Source organism: Caretta caretta, chromosome 1 (genome assembly GCF_965140235.1).
Source record: "Caretta caretta isolate rCarCar2 chromosome 1, rCarCar1.hap1, whole genome shotgun sequence".
Lineage (NCBI taxonomy): Eukaryota > Metazoa > Chordata > Testudines > Cheloniidae > Caretta > Caretta caretta.
This window is the reverse complement of record NC_134206.1, coordinates 275,014,982-275,028,596: the sequence shown is the minus strand read 5'-3', so window position 1 is coordinate 275,028,596 and position 13,615 is coordinate 275,014,982. Positions and strand designations below refer to the sequence as shown.

Below are 13,615 nucleotides of genomic sequence, written 5' to 3'. Positions count from 1 at the left end.
CAAGGATTGCATTAGTCTTCTACACACTCACATCAAATTGATGGCTCATAGATTTGGGTGTATTGGTCGATCACAAAACGACTTTCTCCTCCTTGGTCACTTCCAACTGATACATCCCCAATTTATAACAAAAAACCTTGCACTTTGCACTGTTACATTTCTATTTCTATTACTCTGGTTTTCAAGGTAATCCAAATAGTCTTGTATGATGATCCAGTCCTGCTCCATATTGGCAATACTTCCCAACGTTCTGTCATCCACAAATTTTATTAGCACGCTCCCACTTCTCATGCCAATGTCATTAACAAAAACATTGAATAAGATTTGACCCAAGACTGATCCTTGAGGAATTCCAGTAGTAACCTCCCTCCAGCGTGACAGTTCTCCTTTCAGCATGACCCGTTATAGCCTCCCCTTTAATCAGTTCCTTACCCTCCTTTTGATTCTCATATTAATCCCCCTCTTCTCCAATTTAGTTAATAATTTCCCACAAGGAACTCTATCAAATACTTTACTGAAATCCAAGAAGTTTAGACCACCTGCATTTTTCTTTGGGTAGAAAATTGATTATCTTCTCAAAGGAAGAGATCAGATTGGGCTGACAATCTACCTTTTGTAAAAATATGTTGTATTCTCCCCCAATTACCATTTACTTCTATATCACTAACTACTCTCTCTTTCACAATTTGTTCTAAGACCTTGCATACAATTCAGGTCAAACTAACAGGTCTATAGTTTCCTGGATCACCTTTGTTCCCTTTCCTAAATAGAGGTACTGTATTTGCAATTCTCCTGTCAGAATATGACCCCCGAGTTTACAGATGATTAAAAATCCTTGCTATTGGGCTTAAATTCATTTGTGTGTTCCTTTAATATTCTTGGATGGAGATTATCCAGGCCCTGCAATTGGGTTCAATTACTCTGTTTGAGTTTGACTTCTACCTCGGATGTGGTAATTTCTACTTCCATATCCTTGTTCCCATTAGTCACCCTGTCATGGAACCCAAGCTCCTCATTACCCTTACTAAAAACTGAGGCAAAATACTCATTTAGGTGTTGGTCCATACCTAAATTATCTTTAATTTCAGCCCCATCATCAGTGCTTAGTGGTCCTTCTTTCCTTGGTTTCTTTTTATTTATATGGCTAAAGAACCTTTCAATTTTGGTTTAATTTCCTTTGCAAGGTCCAGCTCTGCAGGTCTCTTGGTAGCTCTCACTTTTTCCTGATGCTTTCCGATCTCCAACAGGTGGCTTTCCATGCTGATCTCTCTCTTCTTCCACTCCTTGCAGGTCTTCTGCTTTCTCTTAATAAGCAATCTGCAATGCTTGTTCATCCAGTTTGGTTTGCAACCATTACCTACATTTTTTTCACCTTGTTTGAGATTCAAGCTTCAAATAGCTTCTGTAACTTTCACTTAAAGTAATTCCAAGCCTTCTCCACATTCAGATCCTGGAGTTCTTCAGTCCAGTCCACTTCCCTAAATCTGTAATTTTTTTTTTAAGTCTGCCCTTTTGAAATCAAGGATCCTAGTTGCAGAGGTATTTGTTTATTTTTTCATTTAGTTTAAAATGAATTAACTCATCACTCAAATCAAAGCTGTTCTTTACAACCAGTTCTTCTACGAGGTCTTTGCTTCTTACCAATACTAAATTTAAAATGGCATCACCTCTTGTTGGTTCAGTGACTATTTAGTGAAGAAATCTGTCAGCTATCAGATCCAGGAATATCTGACCCTACCTTTGTGAGTAGTCCTTGTTCTCTGATATATAGCTGGGAAATAAAAGCCTCATAATCATACAGTTCCCAGTAGTATTTATCTCATTAAAAACATTAAAGAGGTCTCTATCCATATCCAGATCAGATCCCGGGGGTCTGTAGCAGACCCCAAGCACTATTCTATTGGAGCCTCAGTTACCTTTGTTCCCCAAAGTGATTTTGTCCAACAGATTGTTTTATACATCACTTCTAATTTCTTAATAATCTACCTTGTCATAATATACTATGTACTCCTCCCCCTGTACCTTTATTTCTGTCTTTCCTGGACAGCACATACCCTTCAATTTCTGTATTCCAGTCATGACTATTATTCCACCATACATATTTCTGTTATCCCTATAATATTCGGTTTCACTTCCTGCAACAGTAGTTCTGTTTCCTCTTTTTTGTTACCCAGGCTCCTTGCATTGGTGCACAGACATCTTAGTTGTTTCTGCTTGGCTTCATCCAGATCTCTTGCCTAATTAGGTACAATCATTTTACTGCCAGTATTGCCTACGTGACTGCCGTGACTGTCAGTGGTACTTATGCTATCGTTCCTCTTGTTGTTCATTCTCCTATACTCTCTTGTTCCTTTCTGCATTGCTAGATCTTCTTTTAATGCAAGTAATGGCTTAGATCATATGGTCATTGGGCTATCATTAGCCAGGCATTAGTTTGGTATATTGCTCAAAGTAACTTACACTTTTGGCACTTCTTCCACTCTAAAGAGGTCTATACCAGGGCTTTCCCAAATCATTATATTTATTTTTTTTAAATTTTGAGCTTATGTCAGTGTAGCAATCTTTCAAATGTAATCCTTCATAAAATGAATTTGAGGGAAACTTTAAAACCAGAACTAATATCAGATCACCCAAAGACAATATTTGCAAGTGTGTATTCTTTAGATCATCACATGATTTGTAAAGTTTTTAAAAAGCATATTTTAAGAGTGGTTATAAACTACAGTATTATGCAGGAAAAAGAGTGATGCAAATCATTACGTGAGTGAAATACAATATTGTCCTAATCCCTCAGAAGCTTCATTAAGGAAATAGTTTCAGTAACTATCAGTCTCTGTATTTTCTATTTTTTTAGCAGCCTCCTACGTACATATGGTGGACATGCGCTTGCCACAAAACATTGTACAGTGTCTTCTCCAACATAGATAAAAACAAGTTATTTATCCAAATAAACAGTATGTTCCCCATTCCCACTCAATAAAGTGGAAAATGATTGAAAACTATTTCCCAAAGAAAAGGCCTAAAAAAATTGAAAGTTTTTGCAAGATTTCTGTAATTAGCAAGATTTTATGTGACTGAAGCACTGAGGTCCAAGACATATAGAGCTGCAGCCATCATTGCCTGGCTATTTTATTGGGATTGATTTCAAGTAATTGTACATACCAGAGTATCCATCTTCTGAACATACCTAAGGGCTATCCTATAATCATTTGGAAGATTTCCAACCTAAAACAAACAAACAGGTAAAGAATATATTAGTGTTTTGGTAAGAAAATGAAGGCTTTATTTTAGTCACTGTAGTTAATATACATTTTATAAAGTAATTAACACAATTTCTAGAAATTACTGATCAGTTGCAAATAACTTAAGTCCGTGTTTAGGGATTGTGTACATAAGAGTGGCTATACTGTGTCAGACCAAAGATCCATCTAGCCCAGTATCCTGTCTTCTGACAGTGGCCAATGCCAGGTGCTTCAGAGGGAATCAACAGAAGAGGTAATCTTCAAATGATCCGTTTCCTGTCGCCCATTCCCAGCTTCTGGAAAACAGAGGTTAGGGACACCATCTCTACCCATCTCGGTTAATAACCATTGATGGAGCTATCCTTTTTGAATCTATCTAGTTCTTTTTTGAACCCTGTTAGTGTCTTGGCTTTCAGAAAATCCTCTGGAAAAGAGTTCCACAGGTTGACTGTGCATTAGGTAAAAAAAAAAATACTTCCTTTTGTTTGTTTTAAACCTGCTACCTGTTAATTTCATTTGGTGACCCCTGGTTTGCTTTTCCATTATCTCCCTACTCTTCACAGACCCATGTTGACCTTATTCAGTGGTCATCTCAAGGCAGAATCTAAGATGGTAATACTGTCAAAGAGCAGACAGTTTAAGACTCAGGCTTCAAGGTGAGAATGGACCATTATGATCTAGTCTGACTTCCTGCATATTGCAGGCCACAGAACCTCATTCACTCCTGAAATAGACCCCAACCTCTCTCCGAGTTTCTGAAGTCCTCAAATCATGTTTTAAAGACTTCACCATGCATCTGAAGAAGTGAGCTGTAGCTCATGAAAGCTTATGCTCAAATAAATTTGTTAGTCTCTAAGGTGCCACAAGTACTCCTTTTCTTTTTGCAGACACAGACTAACACAGCTGCTACTCTGAAACCTGTCATTATGCAAGGCACTGAATTTAGCCATATAGAGTGGAAATCTATCAACTTTATGAAAAAACTTGTACAGATACAGACAGACATGAGCTTCCTTTCCAAATGCAAACAAATGGACATCATACCAAAAGGACTGAAGGTAAAAAATCCATTACAATCAACATACCACACAGACTATGCTGACAGCTTGTGCCACACACTCTCAAAGAAGCTGCGGAACCACTTGATCAACATAGTCTACAGCAAACAGGGAAAGATTAAGAATGAGCTCTCAAAACTGGATTAAAAAACAACCTTCCACACAAGCTTCCTCGTGGCTGGACTTTACAAAAACTAGATAAGGTATGCATCCGATGAAGTCAGCTGTAGCTCACGAAAGCTTATGCTCAAATAAATTTGTTAGTCTCTAAGGTGCCAAAAGCACTCCTTTTCTTTTTATGGATACAGACTAACATGACTGCTACTCTGAAACCTGTCACCATTTACACTAGTTTAAACAGGTAAGTGACCCGTGCCCCATGCTGCAGGGCAAGGTGAAAACCCCACAGGGTCTCTGCCAATCTGACCCAGGGAAAATTCTTTCCTGACCCCGAATATGGTGATCAGTTAGACCCTGAGCATGTGGGCCAGATCCGCCAGGCAGATAACTGGGAAAGAATTATCTGTAGTAACTCAGTGCCCTCCCCATCTGGTGTCCTGTCTCCAGCAGTTAGGGATTTTTGCTACTGGCAGTCTCCAATGGGCCACATGCCATTATAGGCAATCTCATCATTTCATCCCCTCCATAAACTTATCAACCTCAGTCTTGAAGCCAGTTAGGTTTTTTCCCCACCATTGCTCCCCTTGAAAGGCTGTTGCAGAACTTCATTTCTCCGATGGTTAGAAGCCTTTGCCTAATTTCAAGCCTAAACTTGTTGATGGCCAGTTTATATTCATTTGTTCTTGTGTCCACATTGGTGGTTACCTTAAATAACACCTCTCCCTCTCTTGTATTTATCCCTCTGATGTATTTATAGAAACCAATCATATCTCCCTTAAGCCCTCTTTTGGTTAGGCTAAACAAGCCAAGCTCTTTGAGTCTCCTCTCATAAAGTAGGTTTTCCATTCCTCGAATCATCCTGGTAGCCCTTCTCTGCACCTGTTCCAGTTTGAATTAATCCTTCTTAAACATCGAAGACCAGAATTGCACACAGTATTCCCGCTAAGGTTTCACCAGTGCCTTGTATAATGGTTCTAACACTTGCCTGTCTCTACTCGAAATACCTCACTTGATGCATCCTAGGACTTCATTAGCTTTTTTCATGGTCCCATCACATTGACAACTCATTGTCATTATGTGATCAACCAATATATGCAGGTCTTTCTCTTCCTCTGTTGCTGCCAACTGATAAGTCCCCATCTTATAGCAAAAATTCTTCTTGTTAGTCCCTGAATGCACTTTGCACTATTAAATTTTATCCCATTTCTATTACTCCAGTTTACAAGGTCATCCAGATCTTCTTGTATGATATTCCGGCCCTCCTCTGTATTGGCTATACATCCCAACTTTGTGTCGTCTGCAAACTTTATTAGCACCCTCTCACTTTTTGTGCCAAGGTTATTTAATAAAAATGTTAAAGATGATTTGTCCAAAGACTGATCCCTGAGGTACTCCACTAGTAATCTCCCTCTAGCCTGACAGGTCACCTTTCAGTATGACCCGTCGTAGTCATCCCTTTAACCAATTCCGTATCCACCTGTCAATTCTCATATCAATCCCCATTTTCTCTAGTTTAACTAATCATTTCCCATGTGGAACTGTATCCAAAGGCCTTACTGAAATCCAAGAAGATTAGGTCTGCTGCATTTCCTTTCTCTAAAAAAAAAAAAATCAGTCATCCTCTCAAAGAAAAAGATCATGTTGGTATGGCACAATATCTTCTGTAAGACTATGTTGCATTTTATCCCATTTACTGTCCACATCTATGTCCTTAACTACTTCCTCTTTCAAAATATGTTCCAAGACCTTGCATACAATTGAGGTCAAACAGGTCTGTAGTTTCCTGGACTACTTTTTTCCCTTTCCTAAATATAGGTACTATATTTGCAATTCTCCAGTGATAGGGTACCACCCTCAAAATTACAGATTGATTAAAAATCCTTGCTATTGGGCTTGCAATTTCATGTGCCAATTCCTTTAATATTCTTGGATGAAAATTATCCAGGCTCCCTAATTTAGTCCCATTAAACTGTTTGAGTTTGATTTCCACCTTGGATGAGGTAATTTATACCTCCATATCTTCGTTGCCATTAGTTACCCTGCCACTACCCCTAAGCTCTTTATTAGCCTCATTAAAAACTGAGGGAAAGTATGTGTTTAGGTGTTGGGCCATGCTTAGATTATCTTTAATCTCCATTTTATCCTCAGTGCTTAGGGGTCCCACTTCTTCTTTCCTTGTTTTCTATTTATATGGCTATAGAATGTTTTACTATTGGTCTTAATTCCCTTTGCAAGGTTCAACTCTGCTTGGCTTTTGGCAGTTCTCTCTTTATACCTACACTTTGACTGCCAAGAGGTAGCTTTCCTTGCTGATCCCTCCTATCTTCCATTCCTTGTAGGCTTTGTATTTTCTCTTAATCACCTATTTGAGATGCTTGCTCATCCAGCTTGGTGTGCAACCTTTGCCTATGAATTTTTTCCCCGTGCTTGGGGTGCAGGTTTCAGATAGCTTCTGCAACTTTCACATAAAGTAATTCCAAGCGTCCTCCACATTCATATCCTTGAGTTCTTTGGTCCAGTCCACTTCCTTAACTAATTCCCTTCATTTTTTAAAGTTAGCTCTTTTGAAACAGGGACCCTTGTTGCAGATCTGTTTTTGTTTATCCTTCCACTTAGTTTAAATTGAATTCACTCATGATAGCTCGAACGAAGATTGTCCTTTAGAACCAGCTCTTCTATGAGGTCCTCATTACTCACTAATACCAAATCCAAAATGGTGTCACCTCTTGTTCGTTCAGCAACTATTTGTTGAAGAAATCTGTCAGCTATCACATCCAGGAATATCTGGCCCTCCTATTATTAGCACTTGTCCTCCAATCTATATCTGGTCAAGGAGCACACAAGGATCATAAGGCCATTGGGGAAAAACTAAATGAATGCTTTGCATCCGTCTTCACGGCTGAGGATGTGAGGGAGATTCCCAAACCTGAGCCATTCTTTTTAAATGATAGATCTGAGGAACTGTCCCAGATTGAGGTGTCATTAGAGGAGGTTTTGGAACAAATTGATAAACTAAACCGTAATAAATCACAAGGAACAGATGGTATTCACCCAAAAGTTCTGAAGGAATTCAAATGTGAAATTGCACAACTAATAACAGTAGTTTGTAACCTATCATTTAAATCAGATTCTGTACCAAATGGCTGGAGGATAGCTAATTTGACACCAATTTTTAAAAAGGGCTCCAGAGGTGATCCTAGCAACTACAGGCCAGTAAGCCTGACTTCAGTATCGATAAACTGGTTGAAACTATAGTAAAGAACAAAACTGTCAGACACATAAATTAACAATGTGTTCGGGAAGAGTCAACATGTGTTTTGTAAAGGGAAATCATTCCAAATTCACTAGAATTTGCTAAGGGGGCCAACAAGCATGGGGACAAGGGAAATCCAGTGGATATAGTGTACTTAAATTTTCAGAAAGACTGACAAGCTCCCCTAACAAAGGCTCTTCAGCAAAGCAAGCTGTCATGGGATATGTCAAGGAAGGTCATCTCATGGGTCAGTAACTGATTAAAAGATAGGAAACAAAGGGTAGGAATAAATGGTCAGTTCTCAGAATGGAGAGAGAAATAGTGGTGTCCCCCAGGGGTCTGTACTGGGACGAGTTCTATTCAACATATTCATAAATGATCTGAAAAAAAGGGGTAAATAGTGAGGTGCCAAAATTTGCGGATGATACAAAACTACTCAAGATAGTTAAGTTCCAGGCAGACTGCGAAGAGCTACAAAAGGACCTCACAAAACTGGGTGACTGGGCAACAAAATGGCAGATGAAATTCAATGTTGATAAATGGAAAGTAATGCACATTGGAAAACATAATCCCAACTATACATATAAAATGATGGAATCTAAATTAGCTGTTACCACTTAATAAAGAGGTCTTGGAGTCATTGTGGATAGTTCTCTGAAAACATCCACTCAATGTGCAGCAGCAGTCAAAAAAGCGAACAGAATGTTGAGAATCATTAAGAAAGAGATAGATAATAAGACAGAAAATAACAAATTGCCTCTACATAAATCCATGGTACGCCCACATCTTGAATACTGCATGCAGATATGGTGCATCAAAAAAGTTATATTGGAATTGGAAAAGGTACAGAAGAGGGCAACAAAAATGATTAGGGGTATGGAACAGCTTCCATATGAGGAGAGATTAATAAGACTGGGACGTTTCAGCTTTGAAAAGAGACTACTAAGAGGAGATATGATAGAGGTTTACAAAATCTTGACTGGTATGGAGAAAGTAAATAAGGAAGTGTTATTTACTGCTTCTCATAACACAAGAACTAGGGGTCCCCAAATGACATTAACAGGCAGCAGGTTTAAAACAAATAAAAGGAAGTATTTTTTCACACAACGCACAGTCAGCCTGTGGAACTCTTTGTCAGAGGATGTTGTGAAGGCCAAGCCTATAACAGGGTTCAAAAAAGAACTAGGTAAGTTCATGGAGGATAGGTCCATCAATGGCTATTAACCGGGATGGGCAGGGATGGTGTCCCTAGCCTCTGTTTTCCAGAAGCTGGGAATGGGTGACAGAAAATGGATCACTTGCTGATTACCTGTTCTGTTCATTCCCTCTGGGGCACTTGAGGCATTGGTCACTGTTGGAAGACAGGATACTGGGCTAGATGGACCTTTGGTCTGATCCAATATGGTCGTTCTTATGATGTTCTTGAAATGAAGGCCCCATAATCACACAATTCCAAGTAGTATTTATTTGATTAAAAGAGGTCTCTATCCATATCCAAATTGGATCTTGGTAGTCGATAATGCACCCCAAGCACTATGTCAGAGGAACCTCTAATAGCTTTCTTCCCCTAAGTGATTTTGGCCCAAACAGACTTTGTCTAATCCATTCCATCACTTCTAATTTCTTTGCTGTCTACCTCATCCTCAATATACAATGCTACTCCACCATCTTTTGCTACTCCACCATCTGTCTTTCTTGAACAACACATATCCTTCAATACCTGTACTCCAGTCATGACTAATATTCCACCATATTTCAGTTATCCCTAGAATATGTGGTTTCACTTCCTGCAGAAGTAGTTCTAGTTCCTCCATTTTGTTACCCAGCCTCCTTGCATTGGTGTACAAACATCTTAACTTGTCTTTGCCCACATTCCTCATCCGATTTGGTACAGGAATTCTACTGTCAGTATCACCTGACTGGTATCAGCACTATCCTTCAGAAGAGTCTGAGTTATTAGTTAATGGAGGAGCATGTTTACATTTCCATATTTTAACTGAACTTCTGGAAACATCTGAAATCTATATGTGGAAAGTGAAACAGTCATTCTTTAAGTAACCTGTAATGCCCCAAACAGGTAGACCCTGGATGAGAAATTTTCCTGGGGGGGGGAACCAGTTAAAAAAAACCCGAAACAAGCAATTGCCTGCATCCTGCTCACTAATGCTCCAGTTCAGCAAAGCAGGTTTATTTTTGAGCATGTGTTTACATCCAATAGACTTAATGGCTTGAAACACCTGCTCAAGTGCTTTAACTGTGGCCTAAACCTTGTTCAGAAAAGCATCCCCAGTTCTTGTGAACAAGGGACATTCTGTTATGGGCACTTTTACTTAGAAAAGTTTCCTTTTCTGCGTGCTGCTGTAGCAATACCATTTAATTTCCCACACTCTCACTCACTGAATCATTTGCACTAGCAACCGCTCTAATATACAAAATTTCAAAGCAGTCACTGTATACACATAGTTCTGGTCAGCCGCAATACTTATGCCTAAATAAGTTCAAAATGTTATTGCATTCATATCATGGGGTGAACCATGAGACTCTCACTTTGATGACCTCCATCATTCTCCTAAAGGGAGTTAAAAAGGTCATATTATATAAGAATATGTGCATGAATAGTCACCTTCATGCTCTTATATATTTATATAATTTGACCCTTATATAATCTGTATAGTTTATGCTTTTTACTTTTTTTGCACATGCACCTTCCAAAAGTAGAGGTTGAAAAGGTGTCACTGAATTCACCATGCGTATTTCTATATCTATTGCCCTTTGCTTCTTGATTCTGAAGTGCTGACTCAGTAGAAAGTAGAACTTTAGAAAAATACTGTTGCAGTATATTTGTCCTTGATTTATTTTTAAAGAAAATGTTGGTACTTTTATTTCCTCTTTAAATTGGTTTATTTAATCTGAACCCTCTCCCACTCTTTTTTTTTTTTTTTGCAATCTTATGCTTTCCTTTCCAATAGGACACCCACACATCATGCCACATTAACAGATATTCTGGTTGCCTTTCCAGTTTATTTGCTATGCTCAGGGATACAGCATTTTAAACAGCAAAGACACTGAAGACACTTCTGCTGGCGCAAAATTCCCCATACATAATCTACAGGGATTCGATACTTAGCACTGTCAGCAATAGTATATTATTTTAAGAAAGGTCAGTTCAAGATTAAATTTGTTCCACGTCAATGAACACTACAAGAACGGGCATGCATTATGTATACGGTCTACTTTACTGGCATAAAGCCTGTCAAGCACTTTTCATGCACAGTTAAAAAAAATAAAGGCCAAGATTACAGATTTACTGAGAATTAACATCCTTAAAACACCCCCTAGAGATACCAGATTATCATTAGACATTTTTCTCTATGATCAATTGTAGAATTTGTAACTAAAAAAAGGGAATTTGGGGATGGCCAAATCAGAGCATACATTCTCACTCTGACCAGAAAGAGCTTTTACTAAGATGTATTTATTAAACATCCTAGGCCAGATCTTTCACAGGTCTAAAATGGCATAGCACAGTTGAAGCCAATGGAGCTATGCTCTGGCCCAGGTTGGCATGGTACTTTACAGATATATGGGAAGATGAGCTCCCTGCTAAAATAGAGTAAGATATGTCTATCAAATTATTAATTCCATTTTGTATTATGTATTGAACATCTGTCTAAACTTGCCCAAGGCAAGCCTATGGAATTGCATTCCAGACAGCTGCCCTGTCTCGGAAAGGTGTTTGATACCTCACTGAAAGACTGTCAATGAGGAGCCAGCAACTTGATTGCCTCTGAACTGCTGACCCACTCCCAAGAGACGTTTTTTAAAAAACACACAGGGATCCAAAGGCAGGGTGAGCATGATTGGCGGAGGGGCTGGAGCATCCCAGTGGAGCACATCCCGAGGAAACTGAGCCCTGGTCTACACTACAAAATTACTTCGGTACAACTATGTCTTTCAGGGATGTGAATAATCCACACCCCTGGGCAACACAGGTCAGTATAACTAAGCACCAGCGTAGACATAGCTACTGCCTCTCCCGTCGGCTTACAGCATCTTCACCAGAAGCGCTACAGTGACGCAGCTGCATCGGTGCAGCTACCTTGCTGTAAATTTGTAGTGTAGACCTACCCTGAGATAGATCTTAATTAAGAGCAGGGTGTTGCTCTGGCAGGTGTGTGGTAGGGGGAAGGCAACTATCATCACATGTAAGGAGGACCTGCAGAAGTGACTTTGGCTATCTTGAAATGGTGACAAACCTCAGACTCAGAGAAGGGATGAGATCAGACCAGGGGTGGGGGGTGCATTTCAAGATTTGTGTTGTGTAACACTCAAGTGCTTTTAAAAAGTACTCACTGGTTAAGAAACTCCTTTACTAAGCTTGTGTTCCTTGCTTTCCTGCCATGTTGTCCCGAAGGAGTTAAACGAGAAGCCCAGAATGGTGGAGCTCTAGGGGTGCATGTGAAAGCTATTGGAGGATGCAGGAGACTCAGGCAGATTTTGAGATATAAGGTGACTGGGCAGCAGCACTGCACATCCGAAAGGAGGACAGTAGGCAAGAGGTCTGAGTGTGACAGTGGGACCCAGAGCTAGGCCAAACGCAGTTGGCTTCTAAGCACAGCAATGGGGGTCAGCTCACTATAGATTAGTGGCCATACAGTGGATACAGGACCAGGTTGTAATACCTGCCCCAAGTTTCCTATTTATAAAAATGAAGCAAGTAAAGACACCATCTGTTGGCAGTTGTGATGGACACTATCAGGTCACATAGGGAGTCTCAATATTCAGTTGAATGCTGTCAAGAATGACACGCAAAAAGTTGACTTAAATATAGTTTAAAAAAAATATAGGAAAAAGGGATGAATCCCCATTGAAATGCTTCACAAGTGATACAAATTCCAGTACCCTGCCCTTATCACACAGAGCAGAAAAACAGTACTGTACAAGAAGGATGGAATGTTATGTGCATCTCTGCAATGAAATGATCCAATATTAGAGCTTTGGTTTTGAAAAGTCCTTTTATCATGAGCTATTTTGAGAATTTTGAAAGTCAAAGAAAAAGAAAACCATGAACGGAACTAAATGGCAACTTTTTAGACATCTGATAATTACATAGTACCTATTGCATTTCTCTGTAAATTCACACTTCTATAGTTTAGACATATCTACACCCCTCCTCAGTGATTTCAACTGACAGTGCTGATACTGCAGAACCATCTTCCAAGAATTTTTATCACCTCATACTGCAATTATACCTGAAAACCCAGCTGTTGTTTTCTAGTGGCCACATAGATTATCAAGAGCAGCAGTCTTACTGCTCATACTTAAGGGTGGTGGTTGTTCATGGCAAAAATTAAAAATGTGACATTTCCTTTTTAAATAAAACAGAAGTCAAAACACACCACAGTTTAAGTTGATTTTATATTAGAAAAGTATTAAATAGCCATTAGCCATAGTTTAAAAGCAGAAAGAGATCACAAATCACCAAATATAAACATGAACATTTTAATAAAACTCTAGCTAATGTATCTTGTTTGATAAAGTATATTATCCATTCCAAAAATAATTAAAACCATTTTAAAACTTGTCACTCCCCCACAATCCACTATTTTGGACTGGATTTAAAGCAAAATGTGTATATATTAATGGTAGTCCTGCTGAGCAGCAAGTTGGCTGGACTGACAACTATGACTCCTTACAAAGGCCTGAAAAAAATCATTTTTTCCCCACAGAAGTTATGGCTGTGATAAGTAAACAGCTAAAGTTCAATATGCAAGCATATTTGTTTTCTGCTTTTTAATCCTACTCTAGTTTAGACACTCCTGTACCACCCCTTTAAGTTGGCAGAAACCATGCTGTCCACTTGTGCTGGAAGCCTCCTTTCCAGAAGGTCAACCTTCTCATATTAATTTATTTCTATAATTAGATTTATCAAAATCTACAGG

General features: G+C 39.0%; 1 protein-coding gene across 2 annotated transcripts in view; it reads right to left on the bottom strand.

Moving 5' to 3' along the window:
* The window catches only part of KITLG (KIT ligand), an 88,573-nt gene that overhangs the window by 35,895 nt on the left and 39,063 nt on the right, over positions 1-13,615 (bottom strand). For both annotated transcript variants that reach the window (XM_075124297.1, XM_048835630.2), the window contains exon 3: positions 3,163-3,225. In XM_075124297.1, the coding sequence (XP_074980398.1) occupies positions 3,163-3,225 (63 nt within the window). The remainder of the gene's footprint in view (positions 1-3,162; positions 3,226-13,615) is intronic.